Source organism: Falco cherrug, chromosome 12 (genome assembly GCF_023634085.1).
Source record: "Falco cherrug isolate bFalChe1 chromosome 12, bFalChe1.pri, whole genome shotgun sequence".
Classification (NCBI taxonomy): Eukaryota; Metazoa; Chordata; class Aves; order Falconiformes; family Falconidae; genus Falco; species Falco cherrug.
Genome location: NC_073708.1, coordinates 6,237,318 through 6,264,905, shown reverse-complemented (window position 1 = coordinate 6,264,905; position 27,588 = coordinate 6,237,318). Strand labels below are relative to the sequence as shown.

Here is a 27,588-nt window from a genome sequence, read left to right as displayed (position 1 = left end):
TAACCTCAGAAGCAAAAACAGCTCAGACATCGCAATACAAATTCTGTATCAAAAATAATGATGCTGACTTTTGTGCTTTGTAGAAAGTCATGCTGCTCAGAGCACGAGTCTTAAATGACAAAATACACTTAAACAAGAACACTGCTACAATTCCCATCCAGAGCAACGATCTCAAGGAAGCACAAGGAGCAGTGAATACATACAGAGATACAAGTACTCCCATCGCAAAAATGAGACAGAGAATTCACCAGGAAAAAGTTAGCTGGCTCTTCTGTTTCTTGATCCCAGGGGACTTGCATGGGTTGAGTTCTTGTAAGTAATTACTGACTTGCCTCTCATACGCTGCTGGCAGCTTTTCTCCTTCTCGATCCTTTTCACAAAGCAGAGGCCTGGGAGTCCTAGTTTCTGAAGGCTGAAGCAAACACAGCATCGAGGACACCAACTTTAACTGGGTCTACCGCTACTAGGTCACCCACCCCTTTCAGCAGTGGGTCCTCGTTTTCCATGTTAAGCCTTTTACTACTAATGTGGCAGCAGTGCTTTGAACAAATGCTTTGAATTAGCCAGTCTGGTGAAGCAGGCTTTGTGGAACTTCAGAAGTAAGTATGAGTAAATACAACAGATGACAATGTGGTTCACTCTAATGGCACAAGCCATAATCAAGCAGAGAAAACTGAGAATGTGAGGCAGGTTTCTGGTCAGCTCTCTAAGCCTTGCTTGTACAAATTTCCACTAGCACATCTACATCTACTTTTGATTTAGGAGCACAGAAGGGCAGGAGAGGACAGAAAATGGACAGACAGTCTGTTCAGCTCAGCAAAAGTCCTCCTGGGATTTGCTTGTTATAGGCTTCTAGCACACTTTCGAACTCCTGTTGAAATGTAACAACCAAGCTGAGCACCCATACAAACCATGTTCTGAAACAGCGTTTTGAAAGCACTTATCTGCTGTATCAGCAGACTCAGTATGATCAACAGGAATAGCTCAACTCTGATAATATGACACCAGCTGCGTCAACATTATTCTGAATCCGGGATTTATTTAGCACAACCGCACTTTGGACAGAACAAAACTTCAGGTGAGACGCTGTCTTTGCATGAGCACAGAGGTGAGCACCAGGCCTGCTACTATCCTTGTTCTTTTTCACTGCCATCCTGTGGACACCTGGCTGTATGGAAAGATCATTTCATCTCCTTCCCAATACAGCCTGCATGACACCAATTACTGACTTACACAGACCACCCATTTCAGCAAGGGAACGCACAGAAAGATTAACCATGTCTCAAGTTACAGCATGAAGCGAGGTGCAAAACCAGTTACGGGTTAACTTCTACTCAAAAATATTTTTATTGGTGTGGCCAGGGATTGGACCACAGTTCTGTGCAGACCTAACAGCACTGAACATGAAGCCCAGGAACATCAAAGTCACAGTTTAGTTTAAGTTTGAATAATGTTAAGAAGGGTCTTACTTTTGACTTCTGATTTCACTTTTGATTTCACGTTACCGCTGCTCAGGCGCAAGATTTTTGTGATCAAAGAAAACTGTTATCCAGCTGCCTCCACTTAGCTGAGGTTTCACAGTGCACTCTCTACAGAGGGCAAAACGGTCTTTCTCAAAGTGCTTCCAAAAAGGCATATAAGGCTTACATGTTTGTTGACATCAAATCACTGATACACAAGTTTGCTTAGTCTACCAGAAAGACAATTTTTTTAATTTCTACCTCAAAAATTTTAGACTGGGCTTTGAGTCAAACTGGACTGACTCTTCCTTATATACACAGCAGCAGCAGCAAAGATACTGCCCAAACAAAACCCCTTGCTCTATAGTAATTCTGTGCTGCTGAGTTAAATTGGTCTCACTTGGCTCCAGCATTTCTTGTACAGATAACACGCAAGAGACTAATTCACATAGCAGAACTTTCTCCTTGACCCACAGTTCAGCTACTTACGCAAAAGCTCAAGCCCTTTCAGAGCAGCAGTTTAGCTTGGGAAGCATTTATACAGTCTCACTTTCACAAAGAAATCAGCTTACAGCAGTGACTAACATATTGGTTATGCGAGATCTCTAACCATACAGAGCCACCCATTCAACTGTCAGCAGGTAGAATAATTTCAATGGAAGAAAAGAGCTTGTCAATTAACTTGAGAAAGTCTGGAGTATCTTCCACTTACACCTCCTGTTTTTAATACCTACTGCATAAAAATGTGATCCTCTGCTAGGAAATTTCCTTCAGAAGAAGTTATTTTTTTGGTAATGTTTGCAGTTATTTGTGCCAAATCATTCATTTAGCTTTTTCAGAAAATTACTATTTTCTTCCTAACAATCTAGTCATTCAGTTACCCACTTTGACATGTTTAATAGCATATATTTCACTAGTCCTAGATATTTAAGTAATTTATGCACAAAATGCAGATTTGCTATGTTGGAATATAATTGTATTTCAGCTTTAAGATAATATTGGAAAACAATCTTTCTTAACTTTATAACAATATTTCACAGAAAACGTACACAAGCAGCATTACATTTTCACCGAGCATATGAAGATAATTCTTTGGCAACAGCCCCCTGCGTGGGCAGTCTGCTTTCCACCATTCGGCTTTCAAAAAAACCTACCCATCTCTGCTGCATGAAGCTTCAGAAATTCCTCACAGTATCTCTTGTTTAATAAATACTATCAGCCAATTAACAAAAAAAAAAAAAAAAGCAGCAGCACAACCACAAAACCCCCAAATGCTTCATTGCCAACCAGCTGGAGGGAGAACTTGTCTCTGATGATAAAAATTAATGTTTAATGTTCTCTCTCTCTCTCTCTGAAAGCTGTCTAGTGCTTGAGTAAAGGCACTACAACATGTAAAATTTTAGTGCATCTTTAGCACAGCTTATATTGAGAAAAAGAGTAATTGAAACCTCCCGTGACTAAACTACTCCATTTCAAATTAGTTTTGGACCAAACACAAATGTAGCAGCTTCTCATTTTTTAAAACATTTGCCAAGACATGAATGGGGAAGGGGCAAAGAGAAACATGTTTAAAAAAAAAAAGGAGCAAAAACCCAACCCAACCCCCACACAACCACCAAGACCCACAACCCTGAACATTTGTGCAGCACACTTGGGTTTTCAACTGTCTTCTCCTCTAAATCATAAAGATAGCAGGTTAAGAAACACTGCTTCTGCGAAGATCCCAGACTAAGTCACCAATTACCAGCCATCAAGTAAGTTCTTTAACATGCAGAGAAGTAAAACAAATTGCACCCTGCACCCTCCCCAGAGACATCAGAAGGGATGCAGTCATGCAGGGATCCTCAGTTTTGCAGTCTAGCTACCCTTGGCTCTTTTCCCCTTCAAAACTAGCCCAATGCTCGCTGCACTGGAACAGGTCACGAAGGAGTAATCAATATATAAAGCAGAAACCATCACAAAAGTCTTCCAATTGACCCAACTTGACATGGAGCTAAAGGGCACAGAAGATGAAAGATTTTTCCTTCCCTTTACAATAGGGACTTTTCAAAATATTAAGTTTTGTTTATGCAAGGCTAAGTAATTAATGACCTAACATCCCCTTCCCATCTCCTATCACTGAGATTCATCTGTTTCCCCCTGCAACATTTCCTGCAGGTGGATATCACTTTTCCTCAGCTCGGTACAGACCAGTGCACCTGACTTACTCGACCGCTTAGCATGTAGTGCACAAAGTTATGCCGAGGACAAATGAAATAGCACCTTATCAACTGTTGCATTTGGGATTAGAGTGGCTGGAAAAGCAAGGAGTTTGCTGGAGTTTGGAATTGGCATGGCTGGAACACAGATAATTTAACTGAGCCAAATTAGAGTTTCTCTGAGCAAAGCTGCCCCGTTTATCTCACAAGCTTTGAGCTGGCAATGCGTATCAATGACCACACAGAAAGCTCACCTGCCCCAGATAAATCAAGGAGGTATGCCGTCCTCACTATCACTATGCTGAGAGCGAAATGCATCTATGAACAAGCTAAATAGCGAGACCAAAGCACTTAAATACCAGAGAGTACCGCAATTTCCTGATCCGAAATTGCTGTGCCAAGACACGTTGTGCTGTCATTGCCCTGTGTTTCCAAGCCTTTTACCTTTCCCTATAGCCAAAGCCGCAGTGATGCCAACTGACTCGGCTCTGCATTTGTGGTGCTCTAGTTTCTGAAGGCAGGTACTGAAAAACTCTTCAAGATTTCTGCCCCCTCATTCCATAGCAAAACTTCTACAATTTCTCTGCTGATAAAAATTCCCCGCTTGAAAATCTTCTGGCTTCATTTTTCCATGCCATTCCCATGATCTGCATGAGAAGCTGCTACAGCCCTGACAACTGAGCAAAGCAGTGAAAGATAATATAAATTTATGAGATGCTGGGTTTTGGAAGGATGCCAGGAAAAGTTAGCAAGAAAATCCCATTTCAATACGTTGCCAATAAACCTGTAGAACAGCGATGCCAGATTTTAATTTCACTAGCAATCTTTTGTCGTTGTTGTTGACGACAAAACGCAGCTCATGCCAAGTTTGAAGGGCCATAAAAACATACATTTAAGAGCTAGCCAAGCGCATACAGCGGCTGAGCGAGCCCACACACAGCTGCGAGCAACGCCACCCTGAGCCAGCCAAGTATTTAGCAACATGCACTGGTGCAAATAAACAAACTTCTAACCTGAAGGTAAACACTCTGGCAACTACTTCATAGCACAGAAAATCGTAACAGTAAAAAGACCCGTCTGCAGCGAGTGGCGACACTTGCCTCAGAAATTTGTAGACACTTGCAGGTTTTCCGTCAGGCAGGCAAGCTGTTGGCCCCGACCTGCGACACTGCTGCTCGCACAGGTCTGGCTCCTCCGTGGGCTTACCACCATGCCCAGCTGTGAAGCCACCGACACATACAGGAAGCTCAAGCTGAAAGAAACCCTCTGGAGCCACGGCTGTAGCTCCTAAAGACAGACAAGTGCACTGACCTACTTCACTGCCAACTTTTGCAAGACTGTCCTTCAACTATATAAGTAAAAAAGTGCTTATCCCCACTCCAACATCCATTTCTTGATGATCAGATGTTGATCTTGGCACCATGTGAAATACACGCAAGCTACTGATTTAAGTTTTTAATGCTGTTTTTCAGCCGGTAAAATTACTTTTCCATCACCTCATTCCTTTTCCAATTGAAGTTTTCTGGACTTTTTTTTTTTTTTTTTTGGGGGGGGGGGGGGAGGGGGGGAGGGTGGAGGCAGCCAGTGGGGAAGCGTTATTCCCAACATCTTAAAGCAGGGGGTTACCAACAGAACACAGTTTTATTGCTAGATGTGATCCCTGCAGGCATCAAACCAACTGCAGCTTAAGTATTACCAAGAGGAAAAATAATCATAGTATATACGCATGTTAATGGATAAACACCTCAAAAATGGTCTTGGTAATTATGCCCAAGTAGCAGGTGCATATATTCAAACTTTCCAGGCATTATTTTTATGTAACTGTAAAAGAAGCACATCCTCAGTGCAGACTGTTGCAATAATAACACCTACCAACTCTACTCTCCACCAAGGATATTAGGCGTTGGGTTTATAATTTCATTCTGTACGTTTTTTAAAAAAATTAATTGTTCTAACTCTGTTGGCCTTGTTTTGTCGTGCTCTTCCCTACAAGAGTGAATCAACTACTTTTATTTTAGCAATTCCTTCATGCGACACTCGCTTTGTAAGTGTATTTTAAAATGTAGTTTCTCAAACACTAGAAATCCCACTGCAAAGCCAACTAGCTGCAAAAGATAACCCCCAATTAATTGACAATACTTTCCAAAAATCATTGTGTATCAATGTACTCCTATGGTATAAATAAGGAACAAACTTCAGCAAAATCCATAATTATAATTCTGGCATTTACCATATAAACACCACAAGTAGTAGAAATAGCCTTGTCCTCTGCCATGACTCTTACCCTTACCCTGCACTGGTGTTAAGCAGCAAGACTTTGTGATAGCTGGGGTGGAAAGATGGGTAGCAACAGGACAACAGGACAGAGGTTTTTCCAATGCCCTGTGCCAAGCACTTACTGTTCTGGAGTCTGGTTTACTGTTAGAAAATGCCAACAGGCAGACCCGGGGGTTTCCATGGCCAAACTAGCAAGACTTAAGTCTAGCCTGTGACAAGAAAGTGAACTGTTAGTTCACACATACAGAAATACAGTACATTTCTGAAGTATCTAAAACCCAAGGTGTTTGACACGTATGGAATCCGTGTGTGAACAGAAGGAACATGACTAAACAAACTTTAATTTTTGAAATCACCAACACATACTTGAGTTGCCGAGTTGGTTTTACATCCAGTCTGCACAGGGGTTCACAACAGCGCTGATATCCAGTGGGGTTTCTGCCTGCGAGACCAGACAGTGTTAAAAGCATGAGCCATGGAGATGGGCATGGGGAGCTGGGCATACAACCAACCAAGAGCAAGAATTCACAAATCGATAATTATTTTAGGCTCTGAATTTAGGCTGAGGAATACCTTAAGCTGTATGAGAACTAGCCTAACACCCACCCCACAGCCCGTCCAGAAGACTGTATTAATATTAGCAAACTGAAGCGCAACAATTGACAAGAAACCAGCGGTGTGCAGGAGTTTAAATCAAACCTTCATCTAAAAGGAGAAATGGATCACAGGGAAAAAAAAATAAAACATGCCAGTATCTCAAAATGCCAAAAGTTTGCAATGAAAACATTTAGTACCAGCTTGGAAAGACAGTCTGTGTAAAATTCCAGTTGCTGTAGCACTAACTACTACACACCGCATGGAGAAAGTTGTAAAAAACCCAACCAAAACAGAAGGAAGAAATAAAAGGGTGGGGGCGCGATTATTACATGTACGTCACCTTCTAACCAGAAGAGTTCTTTCTCCACAGGTTGTCTGTCAGGAACAGTCTTGAATCAGTGCAAAAGCCAGAAGTCTGGGACAGTGATGAAGCACTAAGATGAAGATGTACCTTCTGCCAGCCCCAGCCAACCGTGAGACCAGCGCGCCAGGGCTGGAAGAGGTTTCACAACAGGCAAAAGCGTGCAGAGCCAAAAGATGAAGCAAGGTGACCTGCAGGCACCAAAACCAGCACGAGACTGGGAAAAAGGAGCACACCCTCTTTGACTAAATCTATACCTGTGTTTGTAGTTTAAAGAATGATTAAGGATGTCCAGTATAGGACATTCCTTGTGATAGCACCACATGATCTCCGAGTGATTGATCTGTCTGTCCTACTACTGAGCCCGAACTAAGAACTGAAATGAAATCCCTCAAAAGTTAATAATAAAATGTGTCTGATGGCAACATGTACAAAAGAGGCTTTCCCCAAAAAAGAAAGATACCAAATAATTTCGAGCTTTGAAGGGAGAGGAAGGGAGGGAGAGAGGGAAGGAAGACAATTTCTCTCTCAGAGACTATGTAGGGAACAAATCTATGACACATGCACACACCTCCTCACTGCAGGACAAAACAAAAACCAACCAACCAACCCAAAAAACCCAAAACAAACCAGAAAACAACCTGAACATTGTGAAAAACGCATTTGCACAAAGCAAGAGTTATTGCATCTCAGGCAGAGTTCCCACCGTTAAAGGAAGGAGGGCTGCTCTCTGTGTCAGCTGGGCAGGGAGGCGGAAGCTCAATCTTCCAACTGCACACAACAGCGAGCCATGCCCACAACACAAACACTTCATTTATTTTGTGTCTTCTCTTTTGTTTTTACTGTACCAGAGACTACTTCTCTTTCAAGTTCCAAAATTACTTTGGTTTTGTTTCATGAGGTGTGAATGCTGGCTTACCGGATGACAGAAGTGCCTATTTCTGAGGTCAATCCTTTATAAACTGAGCATGCAAAGTCCCATTTGTAATTTGCACAAACAGCACTTGCAGTAGACAACTACTGTTCAGCAATCTCTTAAAAAATAAATAGTCTCAGTTATTTCCAGCGCAAAAAATGGAAACGTCAAGCAAAAGGTTTAAGTGGACCAGGGAAAAACCAAAACCAAACCAACAAAAGACTCCCAAACTGCATGCTCTTGCTTAGAGCAAAACCCTCTCCAGTGGGCATCTCTTAAATGCTTTTTATTTAAACCCACAGACAGTTCTGTACAAGCCACTTTAGGGTGCTACTATCACAGCCATCACACCTACAAAGCAACCAGCTTTCAGAAAGAAGCCACTAAATGTCCACAAAAAAATTACTGCCAGTCCTACGAAATGACCTGCCAACAGCCAGCTGCACCAAGGTCATGGGAAGCAGCAGCTTCAGTTAAGTTTTCTCCCACCCTCTCAATGCACAACTACTATCAAAAAAGTTACTTGATCAAAACATTCCTCCTCAAACTACTGCTTGAGTGTATTTCAAGACCTTCAGGTTTACTCACTTCATCAGCAAAAGGGAAAATGAGCTGCTATTTGTAGTTTTACCTTGACCACGCTAGCATTGCTAGTAAACCACGCTCCATCCTCATTGAGCGGTGCACAAGTGCTGCGGACAAAGTCCGATCCTGAAACTGCATCGTAAAGTTTCAAAGCAACCGGCCAACAAGTCCAGAAGTATTTGCTCTAAATATAAAACACAAAGCCACTTTGGGATTTATAAATATGTAAGCAACGACCAAGGCTAGACTAAACTAATGAACATGTGTATTCCAATTCCAACAGACAGGACAGCGCTCGTATGGCTTCACTTAGTTATTTCTTACAATCTATGCCTTATAAAAAGGTTTTTACACATATGAAACACTCATATACCAGTGAGACATAAAATCAGGATGTAATCAAATCTCTACAGTTTTATGTACAAATCCTTCAGGACTTCAAGCTGCAAAACTTGAATGTGAATAATTGCATCTATTTTCTAATAAAGACCATGTGCCTCAGGAGTCAAGTACGCAAGTTTAAGAGCGCTGCATAGTATTTTTGGAGGTATTTCTATTTCAAATAAGCAATCCAGTTAAGCAGAGATAAACAGGCACACACATCAGGGACCTTGTTTAAACAATGCACCAGTTATTGTGATAAATCTAGCTGCCAAATCTAAATATAGACTTTTAGGAAAAAACAATGGAGTTTGAGTAGGAGACAGACTTCTCATATTTACTGTTTACCTAATTATCGAAATGAATGTGCAATTTGGCCTCTCTCCCCTTTTCAGACTGCATGACCACTCTCCCACTCAGAGCCAAGAGAGCTCTGGCTGTTACTGGAAACGCAGCGTGATCCGGCACATTTGATGCTACGAGTGCACTTGGTGCAATTTCAAAGCTTGCATCACGGTTTGGGTATGTGCGTACTCCGCTTCCCCCAGACAGCCCCATGCCTGACACAAGGCAGATAGGCACCGCAGGACTGAGTCACAGCTACAGAAACAGGCATTTTTAATTTTTTTAATATATCTTTTATTTTATTTTTATTAAATGAAGGCATGGGGGGAAAGAAAAACCCCATTCCAAACCCACTCGAATTTTCCAACTTTGGGTGTCCAAACAGGAAATGAGAGGAGGAGGGGGAACAAGGAGGAGAAAGTTCTTTTATTCAGGGTTGTATTTTTAAACTATTACTAGGTTTGTTTTGTCATTCTGCTACAGAAACTAGACCTGTGTGAATTAATGTAGCCTTATTCTTTCTAATTTTTGCTAAGTCCATGCTGCAGTATTAACCTAATCTCCTTACATGGGACATGGCTGAGCATTTGCTCCCCCAGCCCTGCTGGAGCTGGTGTTTTTCCACCACAGATATTTCTAACTGCAGCATACATCCACCCATACATTCCCTCTTCCCTCAAACCATGTAGGAACAAGTAGAATTCACTCCTTCTGTGTTAGGAAACAAAATCTACATACCGTGGACACTGAACCCAAAATCTTGAGTTGTTCTGAAGCATACTACTGTAATGTGATTTATAACCATAACGTATAGAAAGGAGCACTGCTGAAATGCTTTTTCTCCTTGCTAAAAATACTCCTGACTTACACTGCCTTTGCCCTTCTTGATCTATTGATATTTATGAAAGCAAAGCTCAGTTTTGCTGGGCAGGCTGAGGCTAGAGGAGAAAAATCTGTGCCTGCTATTGCCCGCTCTTATTTTAGTTCGTAACAGTTATGTAGCACATTTATTCTCATTGTTTCTAAACAAGTTAAAACTAACTTGTATTTTTTTTAACAAGTTTCTCTCCCCAGCTGTCATTGCTAGGGTTATTGTCAAACTATTTTTTTATTTCCTTTCTCCATGCTTGCACAGCACAGGCCAAACCCATTCGCAACTTCCCTCCCTAGATGCAAGTTGCCATGCTTAGATCAATTATACAGAAATACAATGACTTACAGTAATCATTGGGGAAAAAACAAACATATGGAGCTCAACTTATTTATAAATATCTTCAAAAAGGAGCCTGGAAACATTCCACCCTGGGCTGGTGATGCGTGAGGCAGAAGTGGTGGGGAGTGGCAAGGGAAGAGGCAGAAGAACAAGGATTTTTTTTTTGTGTGTGTGTGTGTGTGTCTTAGTTTTGTTTTCTTCTTTCCAAAAAAACAAGAAAGGCCAGGAAATCCTCCCAATTCGGTATTCCCTACACCCCCATGTTAGATGAACACAAGACCTTTGCTTCCTGTTCCTTCCTTACTTCACAGCAAGCCGATGTCAGATCTCCCTGGAATGCTACAAACAGAGAAAAAGCCCCGTAGGTCAAACCCTGCGTAAGGGTTATACTATTTGTTTGGGTAACGTGCAACTTCTTTTCCCATACTAGTGCATCCATTGTTTTAACTATGAAAACCCAGGTCAGGTCTTAAGGTCTGTAAAGCTCCTCCTACACGTTTCATCTTTAAAACAAAGATTAACCGGCCAAATCACCTGCAAAAGCCACAAGGCTCTCCTCTTACCACCGCCAGCCGGAAGAATTTTGGGGTAGAAATGGTTAAAAGGGAAGGAATGATGGAAGGAAAAGACTCCAGAGCTCAGCACAACTTTCTCCCTACTTGCAAGCCCACTGTACGGGAGGTCAGACGGACAGGGGACCCAGTTAGATCTGCTCTTGCTCACACCCGATATGGAAAAGTAAGAAAGGTGGCAGAACACGCTTCGAAGCCTCCTTGCCAACCCACACCCTGGGGTCCCGCTTCAAAGCGGCTGTGCCCTCTGGTACCCAAAGGCACAGTGACGCACAAACAGCTTCAGGCTAAAAGGTGCTGGTGGCACAGGATTAACACACCGTTTTGAGACTTGGGGAGAAGTTGTGTGGTTTTACCATCATGTAGTTGGCATGATTTCCAGCAACAGAGGCCAAAAATCACCTCCCTGTATAAATACACGTGTAGGGACGCGAGGACAACTACAACCAAAACAAAATCAAGTTTTTCCCCTCTGAAAAGCTGTCAAGCATATCAGGTCCTTCTTTTATCTTCTTGGCCGTCTAAAAAAATTGACAGAAGAAAACTGATCCTTACTCTGGAATAAACTGGAATAGAGGGGGGGAAAAAAGGTGTACGTCAGAGCTTATCTTCTTAAAATACAAACCCCTCAAGGAATATAATTTGCTGCAATTAAATATAAAAAGACAACCCTCAAGATAAGCCTTAACAAATCACCTTAAGAGTTTAATAAGTTGGGTTTGGTTTGGGGGATTTTTCAACTGACCTGTCAAACCCACTTTTGAACTTCTCCCGACTGATGAACACAGGAGCCTGAATAGAAAGTGTGCAAGACAGTTCCAGGTGCACTGAGATAACTTCTTCAATAAATAGGTTTAGAATATTTAATTCTTAAACTAGCACAGGTCTCAGCTTGTATCATGCATAACTACTCTAAACTTCTGCAGAGCGTGATATACTCATCTACCAGACACACTGACATCCACGGCAAGTTGAGTATCCTGCCATCCAACTTACTGACTCAGGCTCTCACAGATGAAATTCTTAATGCCAAACGGCTTGAAAAGAGCTGATAATACTATAGATATTTACTGTCCTACAGTAAATACACCATTGCTTTAAGACTGGTTTAATCACTGAGATTTAAAATAACCCTTACGCACTTCCATAAAAAAAAAATAAGAAGCTCTCTTGAGTTTCTCTTTCTTTTTTGAGTGACTAAAAATTTAGATACAGGATCTCCTTCCCATGCACAGAAGAGAAGCTCTTTTTTCCTGTATTTTCTTACTGGCTTTGTTCCATACACAGAAAGATGTTCTCTCCAATGACCTGAGAAGTGGTATGTTCTGTTGCCAGAGTAGATACCAGGATTCATTGTGTACCCAGAAGACAGGTTGTAAACTCTCCCATGCTTTCCCCCCAAATCCCATTTTGCATTTCAGTGTGCCTAAATTAAAGCGGAGGGTTCTTGTCAAGTGAACAAACACTCGCATTTCCTGCCAAACCACTAAACCGTGTTCAAATCTTAGAACGTACACCCAATTTAGCATGTCTTAGTGGTTTGGGGGGAAATTCAGGTACGCAGAGGCTGTTTGCAAAGCTGAAAGGGTCTGCTTGACAGAAGGAGGATCATTAAGACTGTCAAGTGCATGAGAGAATCAACGTGATATTTACTACTGCATCCTGGATTGCAGAAGTACAAGCAAACACAAGCAAATCCAAAGCTCATCGCTCACGCCAGGCTGCTGTTGTACCCTGCAGAAGCTCTGGCTATGAGGTGACCTTGTGAAGCATTTTGCTGTTCTGAGCTGTTTAAAGCCTTTCTCTTTGGCGATTGTGGGTTTGTAACTCCACAGTTTAAGGTGCCACATCCAAGGAACCTGTAAGCAAAGATGGGAGAACACAGGCAAATACCGCTTAAGCTGAATTTGTTACTGAAATCAGTCTACAGTAGAATTTCAAGTCCACAAAAAGTTTTCCAGAAATAGTGCAACAGAGATGATTGCACATCAATTCCTTATTCAGAATCTTTCTGCCACATTCACTGGAAAAACAAGTTAGTTTTATTCCTATTTTCCTACTCTACTAAGTCTTTTCAGTTAATTTTTCCACTCATTCTCCTCTTTGCTCTTTCCATGTGACAACCAAACACAACCAAGAGATGGATTAAATCACACAAGCTTTCTTGTTATACTCCCTGGTTTTTTCATAGCTGAATAATCCATAATCGATTCCATTCCCATTTAAAGGGATTTTAGGAGTTAACTTCAGTGATAAGTAATCAGGAGAGTTCCCCCACCTGCAACTCTTCTTTCAGTCCATTTTCAAAAGTCCTTCTTATAATCACAACTCTATAGACTATCAAATTAATTAGTTCAGATTTAACAATGCAAAAAGTATCTATTCCAACACTAATATAAATTTTCTCTTTTTAACACTTCTAAAAGCTGGCAATGAGAGGAATATTGAACTGAGACCTTCAGCTCCTTTACCATTAAGATCTCTAAATTTTGTATGAGACAGTTAAGGGAATTTCTGAATGAACAAGAAAGTGGCAATTTCTGGGTAATCCTAACTAAAGCCAGGGTGGGGAAACCACTGCTCTCACATTCTTTTTCTATTATTAAATGCAATATAATTAAATGCAAGGTTTCCTAGTAAAATAACTGAAGCCAATCACCACAAACTACACTACTGGGAAAATTAAGCAGAATGAAAAACCAATGCAGCAATACAAAAGAGGTTAGAGACACACAGTTTCTCACTAAAGAAAAAGGACTAATAAATTTGTCTTTAAAACTCAGAAATTTAGAGCCTGGAATAATGGGGGGGGGGGGGGGGGGGGCCATAACATAGAGAGGAAGGGGAAGGGAAGGAAGAAACACGAATTATCTCAAGATCTTCACTTCAGAGATATCAGAAGTAGTGAAGAAGCACCAAATAAATTCCACTGCAGGTTCTTCTGACACAAACAGGTCTAACGCTGCCCTTACCTGGCCATATGAATTTGACGACTGATGTAAAGCTCTTGAAATCTGACAGCTAGAAAGCTGTAATTCAGCAAGGGAAGTTATTTTTGAGCACTTACTCAGGAAAAAGCTGAATTTAGCTCAGAGAAGAACTAGCCGTTGCCTGTGATTGCCCCAGAAAGTAACTGGCAATGTCAAAAGATGCCGTTGCCTGTGATTGCCCCAGAAAGTAACTGGCGATGTCAAAAGATGCATACAGGGATTTTTAACATTTTAAAATTTACAGACACAAGCAGGTAATTAATGTTTGCACTTTTTCTGACTAGCCTAATTATTACTTTCAGCCCCAAAGCAACTTTCAGTATTAACAGTACTCCAAGTTTAAATTCACTCTTCCTTCTACTTAAACTATCATCTAATTTGTTCTCTCTTCTCAGGCCCAACTAAGGCTGGCAATCTAATTTTAAAAACTAATTCTCCCCTTCACTGCTATCTGGTAACAACCCTTAGGATTGCAAATTTAATCATGATAATAGCAGAATATACTGACAAGAGAACCCAAATGCTTCCAGTGTTTACACCAGCAGCAATAATTGGTGTTTATTCACACAGTGGTAGTAGTGGAGAGCTGGTTAGGGGAAGGCAAAATAGCTTCATGCCACAGCTGATACTACAAACTTTAGGTGGATTAACATGGCAATATTAAAAATAAAACCACCTGATTATATTTGGCAATTAAGTTAATTTAACATGGATAATGAAACATTTAAAAAAACTTCCCTGTTCAGAATTACAGTGGCTTTCCTCTGGTACAGCTTAATTCAGTTCAGAATTAATTCTTTGGAAAACATCAATCAATCATTAAAAAAGCCTGTCCCAAAACAGCTGGGATATCTACAACCTGTGATGGAGGGGAATGCACCAACCTCCCAAACTCAAAAATACCCTTGGCAGAGTGCTCTGTCTACTGAACTCTTGAAGCAAAAATACAGGGAGGATACTAAAGAGTATTATTAGTCCAGTTTTTGAAGCCGGAAATAATACTACAGTGTGGAACTCTTAACTATCCTGTGGAGAATCTAAGCCCGAGTCTCCTACAGAGCTAAAAAGGAAAGCATGGTCTGCAGATTTGTCAGAGAATACAACATGCGCTCTGAGAACAAAGAAATACCCTATTTTGTCATGTCAGAAAGGGACTGCAAATTTAATTCCACAAAGAAAAGTGATGATGAAACAATATAAGTAGTCTTGTTGCAGTCCCTTGGTTATTTGTAGTGAAGATACAGAGATAAAAGTTTACTTTTAGTATAAGGCATCTTCAGAGTCAGTATTAAGTGATTTATTACTAATGACCACTTTGCTTTTTAGAGGCTAGAATGTTTTCATTATTTAAAAAAAATAAATATATTAAGCTCCCAGTAAACAGAAATAGGAACTTACACACACTCTTTAAGATTTTGTACTTACACTGCTTAATTTCCTCTCCCTCCTGCAATTAATCTGTCTGCAGGGGAAAGCACACACAACATTCTGTGCTTCACTGGGTTGATAAGAAGCATGAATATACAATGTAATGCCACATTATTTTTGAACAGGTTTTGGGTTTTTTTTTCCTTTAAGAATATTAAACGACTTTCTGAAGACAGGATTCTGATGGCTCCATGACTGAAGAATACAGTATTCCTAAATCCAAACCAGGCTTAGAATACTTCTGACACCTGTATGGCAAGAATTTCATTAAGCAAGATGCTTTCGTTAGTAATTATGTTCTACAGCACGCTCACTTGAACGGGCAGCGCAAGTGTCACTGCACTCAGGTGATTCAATTAATACTGAAACTCCCTTAGCCATGGTGCTCTGATATGGCAGCTTAATGGCTACTATCTTTAAAAGTGGCACTATTTTACATATGGCCATTTACTGTAAAGGTCCCCAGTGTATCATCCTCAGTAGTCTCAGATATAAAAGATATTCCTCATGCTTAAAAAAAAAAATAATCTTCTGAGGTACTGGAGATGCCTGTTAGACTACTGGTATTTACCTGTCAAAAAAAAAAAAAAAAAAAGTAATACAAAGATGGTGCAGCCCTGAAGGCTGCTACTTTTCTGCTATTTGAGAGGTTTGATATGACAACTTTAACTTCTTCTTAACAGCTTCTTGCATAACCTTCAGGTAATACAGCATTTGTGGCGATGCAGCTGAAATAATGGGTGTCACTTCAAATGTTAACTAAAAGGAAATGCAGCATATAGTTAGAAAACAAAGGATAAAGAAGGACTTTAGCTAAGCAGTATAAGTTTTTGCAACTTTACTGTTCTTTAACGTGTTGAAATTTTATAAGGCAAAGACGTTAAAGAAAAGCCATTTTCAGTGGATATAACCATCTCTCCAGCTAGGGCATGGCTCAAGCTAATTTCAATTTATCTCAAATCCAAAAAACAATTTGCATTTTCTCCTGCAGCTGTAGACCAACAGACAGGCAAATTAAACAGTTTTTAAAAGTAACAGAGATCTCAGGAGAGGAGAGATAAACACAACCGCATTTGTTAAGCTGGCAAAATGCCATTTGCCTGCTTTGACCATGACTTTTTATAACCTTTCTGTTTTAAATAAAGATCAAAACCTTAGGAAGTTCTGTTTCACCACCACTTCACAAAGTGTTCACAAGTTCTTTACTATAACCAACCTTAAACATATCTATATAGAGGGACCATTAAAAAGCCCCACCGTCTCCAAGTAAGCGGAATGTAACTCCTGCTGCAATAGCCTCTTGACTATGTCTGCTCTTACAGAGAAGTCGCCACTTAGAAGTCCCTTCTAAAAACTGATGTTCCTTCCTTTAGTTAGTTCATCTCAAAACCTCTGAAAGCTGCTGTGAGTTCTTGGTGGTAAAGCAAATACATAAATTTGAAACATACAGACCCAAGATCACTTTCAACTACCCTGCAAGTAAATCTCTCACTAGGAAGTAAGACTGAAAGAAGATTATTTTTTTCGATGGTATGAGAAGAGTGGTAATCAGACACAGACCCTACACAGTAAAGGCAAAATGCTTATCAGCCTCTTCTCCTGCAGACTTTTTTCTTCTGCCAAAATTACATGCGATAACACAGAATAAAGTCTAGTTCTATACCCTTGCTGCTCCTCATAATTTACACACCGGAAGATAAATACTGGAAGTGTCCTTTACACTGCTCTATGTTTTCTTCCTGTGCCATTTCTTTTCCCATCTGACCACTCATTGCAGTGTTCCTTTTATCCATGCACCAGTATGAAGATCTGGCAGCAGGCTGGGATTATGGAACTGAGGTCTCAGCATCCAGCCTTCCCCAAATGAAGAAACCAAACTAGCTTCAAGCACACACTTTCCATGGGGCAGAAGGTGTGTTTGTATTTCTACACCCTGCCCAAATAGTTTTTCAATGGGTATGCCTCCTCTGAGGTCACCCTCCCATCAGTTGTGTTTCATACCATTCTCCTAGCATCCTAAATTTCCTAACATCCTGCAGGTATTTAGAAAAAAGCATTTAACACATCCACACAGTGTAAATAATTAAAGTCAAACAAAGAAACAAACAACCCCCCCCCAAACACCCACAACTCTCTCCAGAGACTCTGAAATCATGCTAAAAGTTACCGACCCAGAACTTACTACATGTTTCCCTATGGGCTGTGTTTCCCTCATCAAGGAATTGTGCTTTCAAACACTGATGGTCTGCAACTTCTCTGAAGAAATCTATGCAAGGTAAATGCACGTTTTAGTCGTTTAACACCTGCTAGACTTCCCTACAAAACCCCTTCTACGTTAATTTGCAGATTGCCTGTTTTTCAAGTGACATTTCAGCTAGAATCATTCCAATCTGCTTATCTCCGAAGCAAGGAAATGCATTTATTTATTTTTATCCAGTTTCTTTTTGTAAAGACTGGTTAATTTACCTGAAGCCCCAAGTTATTTACAGAGAGATCTGGGAGATCTCCTCTTCAGTTTGCTGTATTTGTCATGCCACCTCTGTCACAATGGAATGAAGGCGATTACTCTGTTTCAAGTGATATCTCCATTTTTCCTAGAGGCAGAAATTCATGGTTTCTCAGAAGTCTTGGGTGAGCAAAGCGAGACTAGTAAGTTTGGGGCTAGGAGGGAACAGATTGCCGAGATTTCTTTCCTAGCAAAGGCCAAAACAATACTTTACACATTCAGCCTGTAACTTCTACACAAGAGACGCTGCTTACATCTGCGTCTGCACTGTCCCCACCACAAACACAGGCTCAGTTGCAGCCTTGGGACAAATTAGCAGCAGCCAGTAACTCACACAAAAGTCGTATTTTCCAAGAACAACATTTCATTAAAGTTTATATATTACTAAAATCGGCATTGCACAACCTTACCACATGGTTCCAGTTGTGCCCTCCTGTCCTTACCAAACCCTGGAGCAGAGAGAAGTTGCTCTGCTTGGGGAAGGGTTGTTTCAGTCTCCCGTAACTCACCAAATCAGTCCTAATTAGTCCTAGTTATCGAAGAGCCTTCTGCCCTATTACAGATTGATTCACTCAGAGATGCCACTGCCAAAATTGTTTCCTGCTGTGGCAGTTTATGATGTTTGCTTTGCAGTACAGCAGCATGAAGAAAGGATGCTTGCACCAGAAAGACACAAGGCTAATAAAATAAATTCCTGAAATGTAAGCCAGCCTCTTAAAAACACTCACCGGGTACGCATATAATCACACTCTATAATTACTCTAATTTGCACAATTAAGAGCTGGATAAACACCATAAATTTAAATGAAAAAACCTCAGGCACAGGCTGGTGCTGCTACTGGAATATTTTAAAATCCAAAATATACAACACTGCTGACGACGATTTCTGTAACCACTGCAACATGAGAGCACCTTGCTGAAATCCAGTTAGGTACTTGCCACCACTTCAAAAGAATAAAAATAAAGCACTAAAATTGTTTCTCCTACAGCTTACTTATGAACATTGTTTTCGTCTCAATCCCATCTTTTGGTACAGTCACAACTGACGCAACACTTTACCCGATGCTGGTCTCCCGCAAGCTCCCCACTCCTCCCCGAACCTCCCAAGTTAAAAGCCATCCTACTTACACAGATCGCTGCTGTTATTTAGCCCAGCTAAGACAGAAATCCTGGGGCTGGCTAAGGAGCAGACTAAAAGTGACCGTGCCCCATAACTAGCACATTCCTCTGGAGAACCACCTTCTCCACAGACAAAGGTTTTGGCATTTCCAGGTAGCCATCTCACACTGGAAATGGAAGAGGAAAAACAACAATACCCAACAGCTCTCTGCCTGCTACCACGTTCCTCCTCCTAGGCACCTAAACCAACGCTTTCTGATCAGTTATCTTTCCCATCAGGCAAGATGTTTCTCATACTCACCACTCAACGGCTTTGTCTGCACTAGCACCTTCCTCACCAGGCTTGCCATACTGGAATTTTTACCCGCGTTGTCTAAACCTGCTCAGGACCAAACTGGGTGGAAGAGTTAAAAAAACCCGTCTGCATCTAGTCCTTGCGTCTCCACTGGCCCCTTGGCTTTTTCTACTGAGGCTGCACAGCGTCTGGATGAACAAGGCTGAAACACACACACACACACACGTGTGCACGCACACGCACAGGAAGCCTGGAACCGAATCAGTATTAAACTTAGTGACTTCCTTCTTCATGCTCCAGTATCTCTGCTGTAAACAAGCACTGCATATTAGCTGAGTGAAGCCGAAGAGTCCAGCGGAGAAGGACAAAAGAAGGGAGAGGCTCCAGCAAGGAATAACTATTTTAAATACACAAACGTCTTCCCATCAGATTAAAACTAGCTTTCAAATTAGGCAAATTCTGAAGCCATTGTTATGACAGAATAAGTCAAGACAAACAGGAGACGCTGCTTCCTCCTCTGGAGAGGTCTCCTGGATTTCCAGTACGAAGCGTCCTGTAAACTTTCCAAGTGCCTGAATGAAGGACTTCAGAAGCATTTGTATCGCTTCAGGGACAGAACACAAAACGAGGGGGAGACAGATGCAGAAACGAGCCCCAGAAGAGGCACCACCAGCTCTAACTGCTGCACCTTGCAATGTAGGTGCCATGAACGAGGGGGGGGGGGGGGTGGGGGGGGTGGGGCGGGAAACTTGGCTCATGTCTGTGTCAGACCACATGGCCAGGACTACCAGCGCTGCCCCACAAGGCAGCCACCAGCTCTCAGGAGCAAGGTCAGCCTGGCAGGAGTGCGTGTGTGTACAGGGACTAGACCGGAGTGAACTACATCCTCTCCGATGGTGTTTCATGAACAGCCTGCTTCTGTTTTGAGACACCTTCGCCTCACCCCACAAAGCTTCAGGCTCCCTTAGTCTTCAATAGGCTTTCCTCCACCATTTTGAGGCATTTAATTCATGGCAGCTCTACCTCAGAGCAAACTGGAGAACAGATCCACCAGTGACCATCAGACATGCCATCAAACCCTTCTGCACAGTCCCAGAGGGCACTAACATTTATTTGCCTCACTGCTGGCCACAAACGCTCTCTTGAGAGATAAAGACAGCAGGCAGGTCAAGTTCTCCAGATGCAGAATGCTCCAAAAACAGACAACAATGGTTCTGACTGCTCTGCTGGATCTCCAGCAGGCTCATGCACTTGGCAGGGAGGATGAACAAGGGCAAGCAGAGCCCAGGAGACAGATGGCAGCAGCCACTTCTGCCTACTGCTGCGCTCACATGTCCTGCTGCAGACTGTGCCAAGCTGGGTGGCTCTGGAAAGCATCCTACCTGGTCTGTGGAAGGAGCGAGCCAGACACAGACCACTGCCCATCCTCCCCAGCTGCAACAGGCTGCAGCAGCAACCCTCCAAACCTGCAAGCCTGCTGCCGTCAAGGAGGCTGGCTGCATCCAAGCATCCTTGGAAAAAGAGAAAAAGGAAGATGGACTGGGCAGCTTTGGTCCATCACCAAGTGTCAGCCAAACAGTGACCATCCTCACCCTTGGCCAGGACACAGCCATAGTGGCCTTTCTGCTTGCAGCAGCCCAGCTGCTGGAAAATGCAAGCCTGTTGGACTTCTTCCTAGGGCAGGAAAGGCCGAGTTGCATGTGGCATGTGGCTTCACAGCACGAGAATTTTTCCCTTGTCTCTGACAGTATACCGAAGTTATAGTAGTTCTTGGTCTGGGATCTTCAGCAGCCAGTAGCTTTATTGGTAACACTAATGAAATAGTGTCTGACCACTGCGGGCTTTCTCAAACTAAGTCACACAGTGGCCAGCACAAAAGGCTGAGTGAAAAGAAAGCTGACAGCTTGGCAATACTTGGGGCTAGGATGCTAAGTGCCTGTCTGAAAAACCTGCCATCTTATGCCTTTTCAGACAGACACGTTATTTATCTTTCTGACAAAGACCACTCATCTCACAGAAGAGCTTTATTACATCTAAGCTGAAACACTGAAAGATCTGCAACTTCAACAAACATCCTTTTTATTACCATCTTGCAAAGTTGGCTACTAAAAGATCCCCCATTTTTTCTTAATATGGCAACAGCAGATTCCACAGTCCACCTCTTCTCTTCTTTCCACCCTTTCTTTCAAGGCAACCCGAATTCTCATATAAATAAGCTAAAATTAAATTCCTGATATCCTTTAAGGCATGTGACTGCAAGATCCAGGGGTTGGGGTCAAAAAAAATGAGAGCTGCTCTTAAAATCAGACTTCACATGAATCTTCCCAGGGTACGTGGGACAAGTTTCACAACAACCCTCCACATAAGAGAGAGAAGTCCGATTACAGAGAAGCAGGGGAGCACAGGGCAAGCAGTGTGCAAGCTCGTCAGGCCCCTGCTAAAGGGTGGCTTCTCCTTCTTCCACTGTCCAAGCTGAAAAAGCAACGCATTTTTATGGAGGAACTGCACACGGTTTCAAACCTTAATTTCCATTTAACCAGGAACAACGTGCTAGCATGTAGGAGTCTGACAGAGAAAGCCTCCCTCTGTGCTTGCTCCCCTTGGCCAGTGGCAGCCACCCCGCGTGCCACAGCTGGCCCGTGCCCTGCCAGAATTCTTATCCCAGACGTTGGCTCACCTCTCACTCTTCTCTCCTGACAGCTTCCGAGATACAGGCAGGGAACTGGCCATGCAAGTTGTTATTCTGGCAAACTTCTTAGCTAATCTTTCAAGCGGGCCCTGTGATCAACCTCTATCTATAACACGATGAGTCAAAAGAGGAAAAAAACCCACCCAAACCCAGAACATTAACTGTCTCCAACAACAAAATGTGAGTCCACATCAACTGGACTTAAGACTGCCCAGCCATGCAGACATATACCATGCCATAGGACTGTGCCTGGATACATACGTGCACATCCAGGGACAGCACAGGACCATCCCCAAACTCTTGGGTAGCCCTTGAGAGGTCAGGAAGCTCACAGCTCACCTTGTGACCGGCACCAGCGCCAATACCATGCAAGTCTCATTTGGGAAACTCATCTGTACACAAGATAACGCGAGGTTCGTGTAGTCCAACATGCCAGCTAACTGCCTCAACACAAGTGTTTATGTGCACATCTACCCAAAGACATCCAGAATTTCATTGTTCAATTGTAATGAAATCACCGCTACAGTGCAAAACACAAATCATTTCTTTAATAGGCGTCAGCAGAAGAAGGCTTCACATTAACGCCCTCATCTCTGCCAAGTACTGAAACAATTACTGCATGAATATTAACAGGGGTTCCTTGGCAGGATGATGCAATTATTACAGAGAATCTCAGGAGACACTGCAAGACTCTGCACGATGCCTCAAATTTGTATCAACTTAAAGAGCGATTACTTCAGGCAGCAGAGGCTCCTCAGCCTGGTTACAGAGGGGGTTCCACGTAATAAAAATAACAAGCTCCAGGATGAGATGGCTTGGGAGCAAGGGAAAGAAAACACCGTCACTTCCACCAACTGCACTCTGAGGAGACACAGCTCTTCATGTTTTCAGAAAGGGCAAAATACCGTAGCAGCTATGCTGCTTCTCACAGCCCGTAAGGAGAGGAAAAATGATTTTGAACGTGGTATTTATTTAAGGTCACATAAAAAGAAGAGTCTGGCCAGTTAACCCCTTGAAGGGGTTTTTCTGGGATAAACCAACACTGTAACATACAGAGATGGGAACGGAGAGAACAAACAGCAGCTCGCTGACTTCAGAGCAACAAAACTGTGCTTAAACCCTTCCGCTGACTTTCACTCAGCCCCGCTTCCCTGGCATTAGGGGCTTTCACCTGTTACACACCAACCTGACCAGTATGTTGTACACTCCTGTGCTAAAAGCCGATTACAGCTTCTCACCTCATTCCAGAAACACAAGGAGTTTCCGCAGCTGAGCCTGCCCACCTTCATGGCTCTCTTTCTTGGCACCTAGGATTTTCAAACAATCTTCAAAGATTTAATACTTTAGTTTAAAGCTTCACAAGCAGCACGTTAAACCTGGGCATCACCCCTTCATCTGCCATATGATTATTGAAAGTTGCAGTAAAAGCTTGTTCCTAACAAAACATACGGTCAATCATATTTTTAATATTACATACAAAAACTGAAATTAGAATTTTTGCTTCAATTACAAATATACTCAAAAGCAGAAGTTATCACCTTGGGTAGCTTGGATTGCAGGATATATTTTAAGCTTGGGATCTCATATTTAAGATACGTGATTCTGGATCAAAACAAAGAGGGCGTTAAGATTCCAGGTCACATTTGTACTAAGTATCCACTAGCACCTCCAATTTTACAGGCCTTACCAGAAAGGAAGGACATCCTCTCCCCACCCTTGAATACTGCTCCTTCTACAGACTCTTAAAAAAGAAGAAAAAAAAAAAACAAAAAAGAAAAGCTGACACCCAGTACAGTGACCTGATGTTTTCCATGCATTTGCCCTCTGATAAGCACAAAAATGCCTTCTGCTGGGCGTTTTCCCTGTTAACCTTCCTGACCAAAAACATTAATGCTCAGAAGAAAACAGAACCTAATGCAGTAGGTAATGATACTAAATATAAGCAATGAGTCAAATTACTTTGTTTCTCAGGCATTCAACTTAACAAGTTGTTTCAGAAGTTCAAAAACACAGTCCCTGCACAGACCTAGAACAGCTGACCATTTCCCATTTTTACCTTTTTCTTTTTTTTTTTTTTTTAGTTAAATTTATTCTTAAAAACAGAATCATTACAGAACTCTGTGAAACAGATGCGGTTCAGGCCATTTTTTATAGCAGTTGTTACTATGAAAAAATCCTCATCACCAGCGACCATCTAACAAAACATTATTACAACTGGCTTAAGTAAAGAGAAAGGAGGTACAGAAAAAAGGAGGACAGGGAGCATCCAGGAGACCGCTGTGAGTCCTTTCAGAGAGCTCCAGCCACGGGTTTGGCAACGAAGCCATGGGATCATCGCGTGCACTGCTGAGGCAAGACAGGTTAATTTGGTTCAGATGGCCGTGGCCGGGCACAAAGCTGAGTATGCAGTGGGGGAGTCTGCTCCCTGACTCCACCAGCTCCAGCAGAAGGACAGGAAAAGTCCAAGGAGTTCAACCACCCTGGAAAGCAAAGTCTGAGGCTGGCAAAGTGACAAAGCCAGCAGGAGATGCTTCCCGCTATGCGAAGGACAGTGGGAGGCTGCTTTTAAAACCGAAAAACACACACATTTTAAAAAGGAGAGATTAAATACCTAACAGACAAGTCAAAGGAGGAAATCAATGATGCATTAATAGTATCAATCATTCTCAAAGTATTTACACAGTCTGTATTCAAACACTTTCTTTTAATAAACAAAACAACAAAAAAACCCAACAGATAAAAGAGACCTGCTGGATTACTTAAAAAAAAAAAAAAAAATCACATTCACATGTCCTTTTTTTTCCCTCTGAAGTTTCTCTCTAGAGATATTGACCAGTTCCCCAGCTCCCAGCCCTGCAAATTGTGTCCAACATGGAAAAATCATCTAATTGAAAAATTCAGCTTTTTAAGCTTCTTCAGTACCATGTGTCTCTGCACATTAACTAGGAATCAAGACAGCCAAGGAAAAGAGCACTGAGACTACATAGACTGAAGATCACTAGAAATTTGTCTCCAGAGATGGTCTTTACTGGGGAGCAGAAGTATATTTATTTTTATGTCTAAATGCCAATAGCAGCTCTGTGTCTCTGGTTTGCTTTAGCAAAATTTGAAACACAGGAAAATTATCAATAACTGCAGGCACTACTAATGCTGCCATGACTGATATAACAATAACGCTTTACAAGACATCTATAGCAAGAGGCGGTGCGTGTGGGGATAACCACAGACGCTTCCAGAAACGTGCTGACAAAATGACATTGTTTTCTTGAATCCAAGATGTCAAAACCAAATGTCTCTAATAACCCTTGATAGGAAAAAAAAACCCCAAAAAAACCCTGTAGAGAAAGTTGCAAACATGGAGTCACCCTCTTCTACATGCAGCATGAATTCTCTCCAACAGAGCCCATCATTTTACCTACACCTTACTGTCTGCACAATTGAACTTTACCAGCAGCTCAGCAAGTTCTCAGTACAGGGCTGAGGTTCATCCTCCCCCCAACAATCATGGCTTCACCATGGCTGTGGAGGCCTGAATGTGTGTGGTACAGTTCTCGCTGACGTTTCCAAGAGCTGTTTTGCCTCAATTTTTTCAAACTTCAGGCTCATTCCCTAAACAGATCTCCCCGACAACCCAGCTCCTCTGGAAGAAGTCGCCTTCTCCCTGCAGCTTCTCTCACCCATGCTTTGCACACTTCATAGTAGGAAAAAACGAAGAGGCCAGGAAGATGAGGCCAGGTCCTCTGACAGCGGGTTGTGGAGGTCAAGTACAGTGAATCTAGAAGAGGGGATCTCATGTCTGTCCTTCGAGAAGTTGTTGGGATCTGCAGGGCAATCTCTGCAGCGACAGGTGGCTGCAGAACGGAATAGGCAGTCTGCTACTGCATGCAATTGCCTGTTCTGCCCACACACAGAACCTGCAAGGATAAGGCAAGAAGTTCTCCCCCAAAATATACACTACACTGTGACAAGCATTTCTCACCTCTAGCACATCATCCCTGATGAACAAATCAGGTTTACCAGAGTTAAACCTTGAGTGAATGACCCAGAATCCAGACAATTTATTGGAATTTTAAAATTAACAGAAATTTACTGGAAACTGAACAACAAACAGCCAGTGGTTCATTCTGCAGGTTAAGGTGCTTTTAAGTGAAATGAACAATGAAGAGATTACACCTTCCTAATCAAGCCACACATTAGAAAAATGCAAGGGAGGAAAGAAGGGAAGGGGAAAGTCAGGGAGGCTGAGGATAGGAAGCTAAAAAAAGATCAGGTATCTGCAATAGATTAAGTGGGGAGAACACAGAAGAAATGTGCACTTCAGTTTTGTCTTTACATACTCTCCTGGTCCTCACACAGGACTTTGCAGTCCTTAGCCCAGTGTAAACAGATGTACATAAGCTGAAAATGGACATAGCATCTCTCTAGAAAAGCAATTTGGGGTGCGTTTGAGACAAGTGTATTTCTATCACCCTGTGTTCAGCACAGGGAGGAAATGCTGTTTGCACCTGCAGAACATCCATCTCAATTCCGATTGCTGTTACCACAGGACGGTTCACGGTTCTTGCCACCAGCTCTGCTGGGAGGCGAGATTAGCAATTTGTTCTCAGCCCCAGTGCAGAGAGAAACACGTCAGACCTTGCTTTACCCTGCACTCCTTTCAGAGGAGGATCTCCAGCCACAGGATTCTAGAAAGACAAAGGAACAAACCTTACTTCTTGGTGCTCCACATACAGAGCACACGATTCACTAGTATGCTAATAAATTACCAATTTTATTACAGAATATTGCCAAGTTAAAATAACAAAACAGCACTATTACTGTGTTAGTAAACTACCTTAACTTTCGTAACTGTGTGTTTTGTTATTTATAAAGTAACTGAATGTAACTGGAGCTTTGTCTACTCTGTGAGGTAGAAGAGACTCAAAGATATCTACCTCCCCCATTCTCAGTCACCCCCCCAGTGATATCAGACTTAATCATTTGCAGCTTTATTGGTAACTCCTGAAGCCTGGAATAGGATATCGACATCTGCAATAAACCTCAGAGGAGGAGGCAGATGTTAATTAACATAAGGATTTTCTTTACCAAGACAGCCAGCCAACCCAAAATAAAAATGCCATTTGTTAAAAACCTTTCTCAACACCTAACAATTTGTCTCCCTCTCACCTGCTTAAAATAATTCTCATGGCTCTTAAAATATTAAAATACTCCCCTAAGCCTTAAGGTTAAGTTTTAAACATGCAAGAGGTACAAGCCCTTTTGTCTCCACAGCTCCCACGCTTGTCACCTTTCCAGGCAACTGCATCCCTGAGACAGCTCATGGCCACCAAAAGTGGGGGGAGGAAGAAAAAACAAAACAAAACGAAACAAAAAAAATCCAAGTCCTACAATCCGTGCACCCCACCAGCAGTTGCAGGTCACTCCTCAGTACTGGAGCATCCCTCTATCCTCCATCTCCAAACCTTCATTAAAAGGGACTACTGAGCTATGGAGCCAGTATAAAAGGGGAAAAAATTCTGGTGGCAGGGAGCTGTGAGGCTCTTTAGTTATTATGAAACTGCTCCAGCACATAATAACCACCAGAACCACACTCAGGATGTGGTCCCCAAAAAGGGGCTGTGGGCTTACGGCAGAGGACGGTGTAAATCCACCCTCC

General features: G+C 42.2%; 1 protein-coding gene across 4 annotated transcripts in view; it reads right to left on the bottom strand.

The window, feature by feature from the left end:
- RASAL2 (RAS protein activator like 2) overlaps positions 1-27,588 on the bottom strand; it is a 187,978-nt gene that overhangs the window by 130,255 nt on the left and 30,135 nt on the right. The window contains exon 1 of one of the 4 annotated variants that reach the window (XM_055724691.1): positions 19,250-19,421. The exons of the other annotated variants lie outside the window; for them this stretch is intronic. Within the exon in view, the coding sequence (XP_055580666.1) occupies positions 19,250-19,298 (49 nt within the window). The 5' untranslated portion in view covers positions 19,299-19,421. Of the gene's footprint in view, positions 1-19,249; positions 19,422-27,588 lie in introns of those variants that run through there. 4 annotated transcript variants of the gene reach the window in all.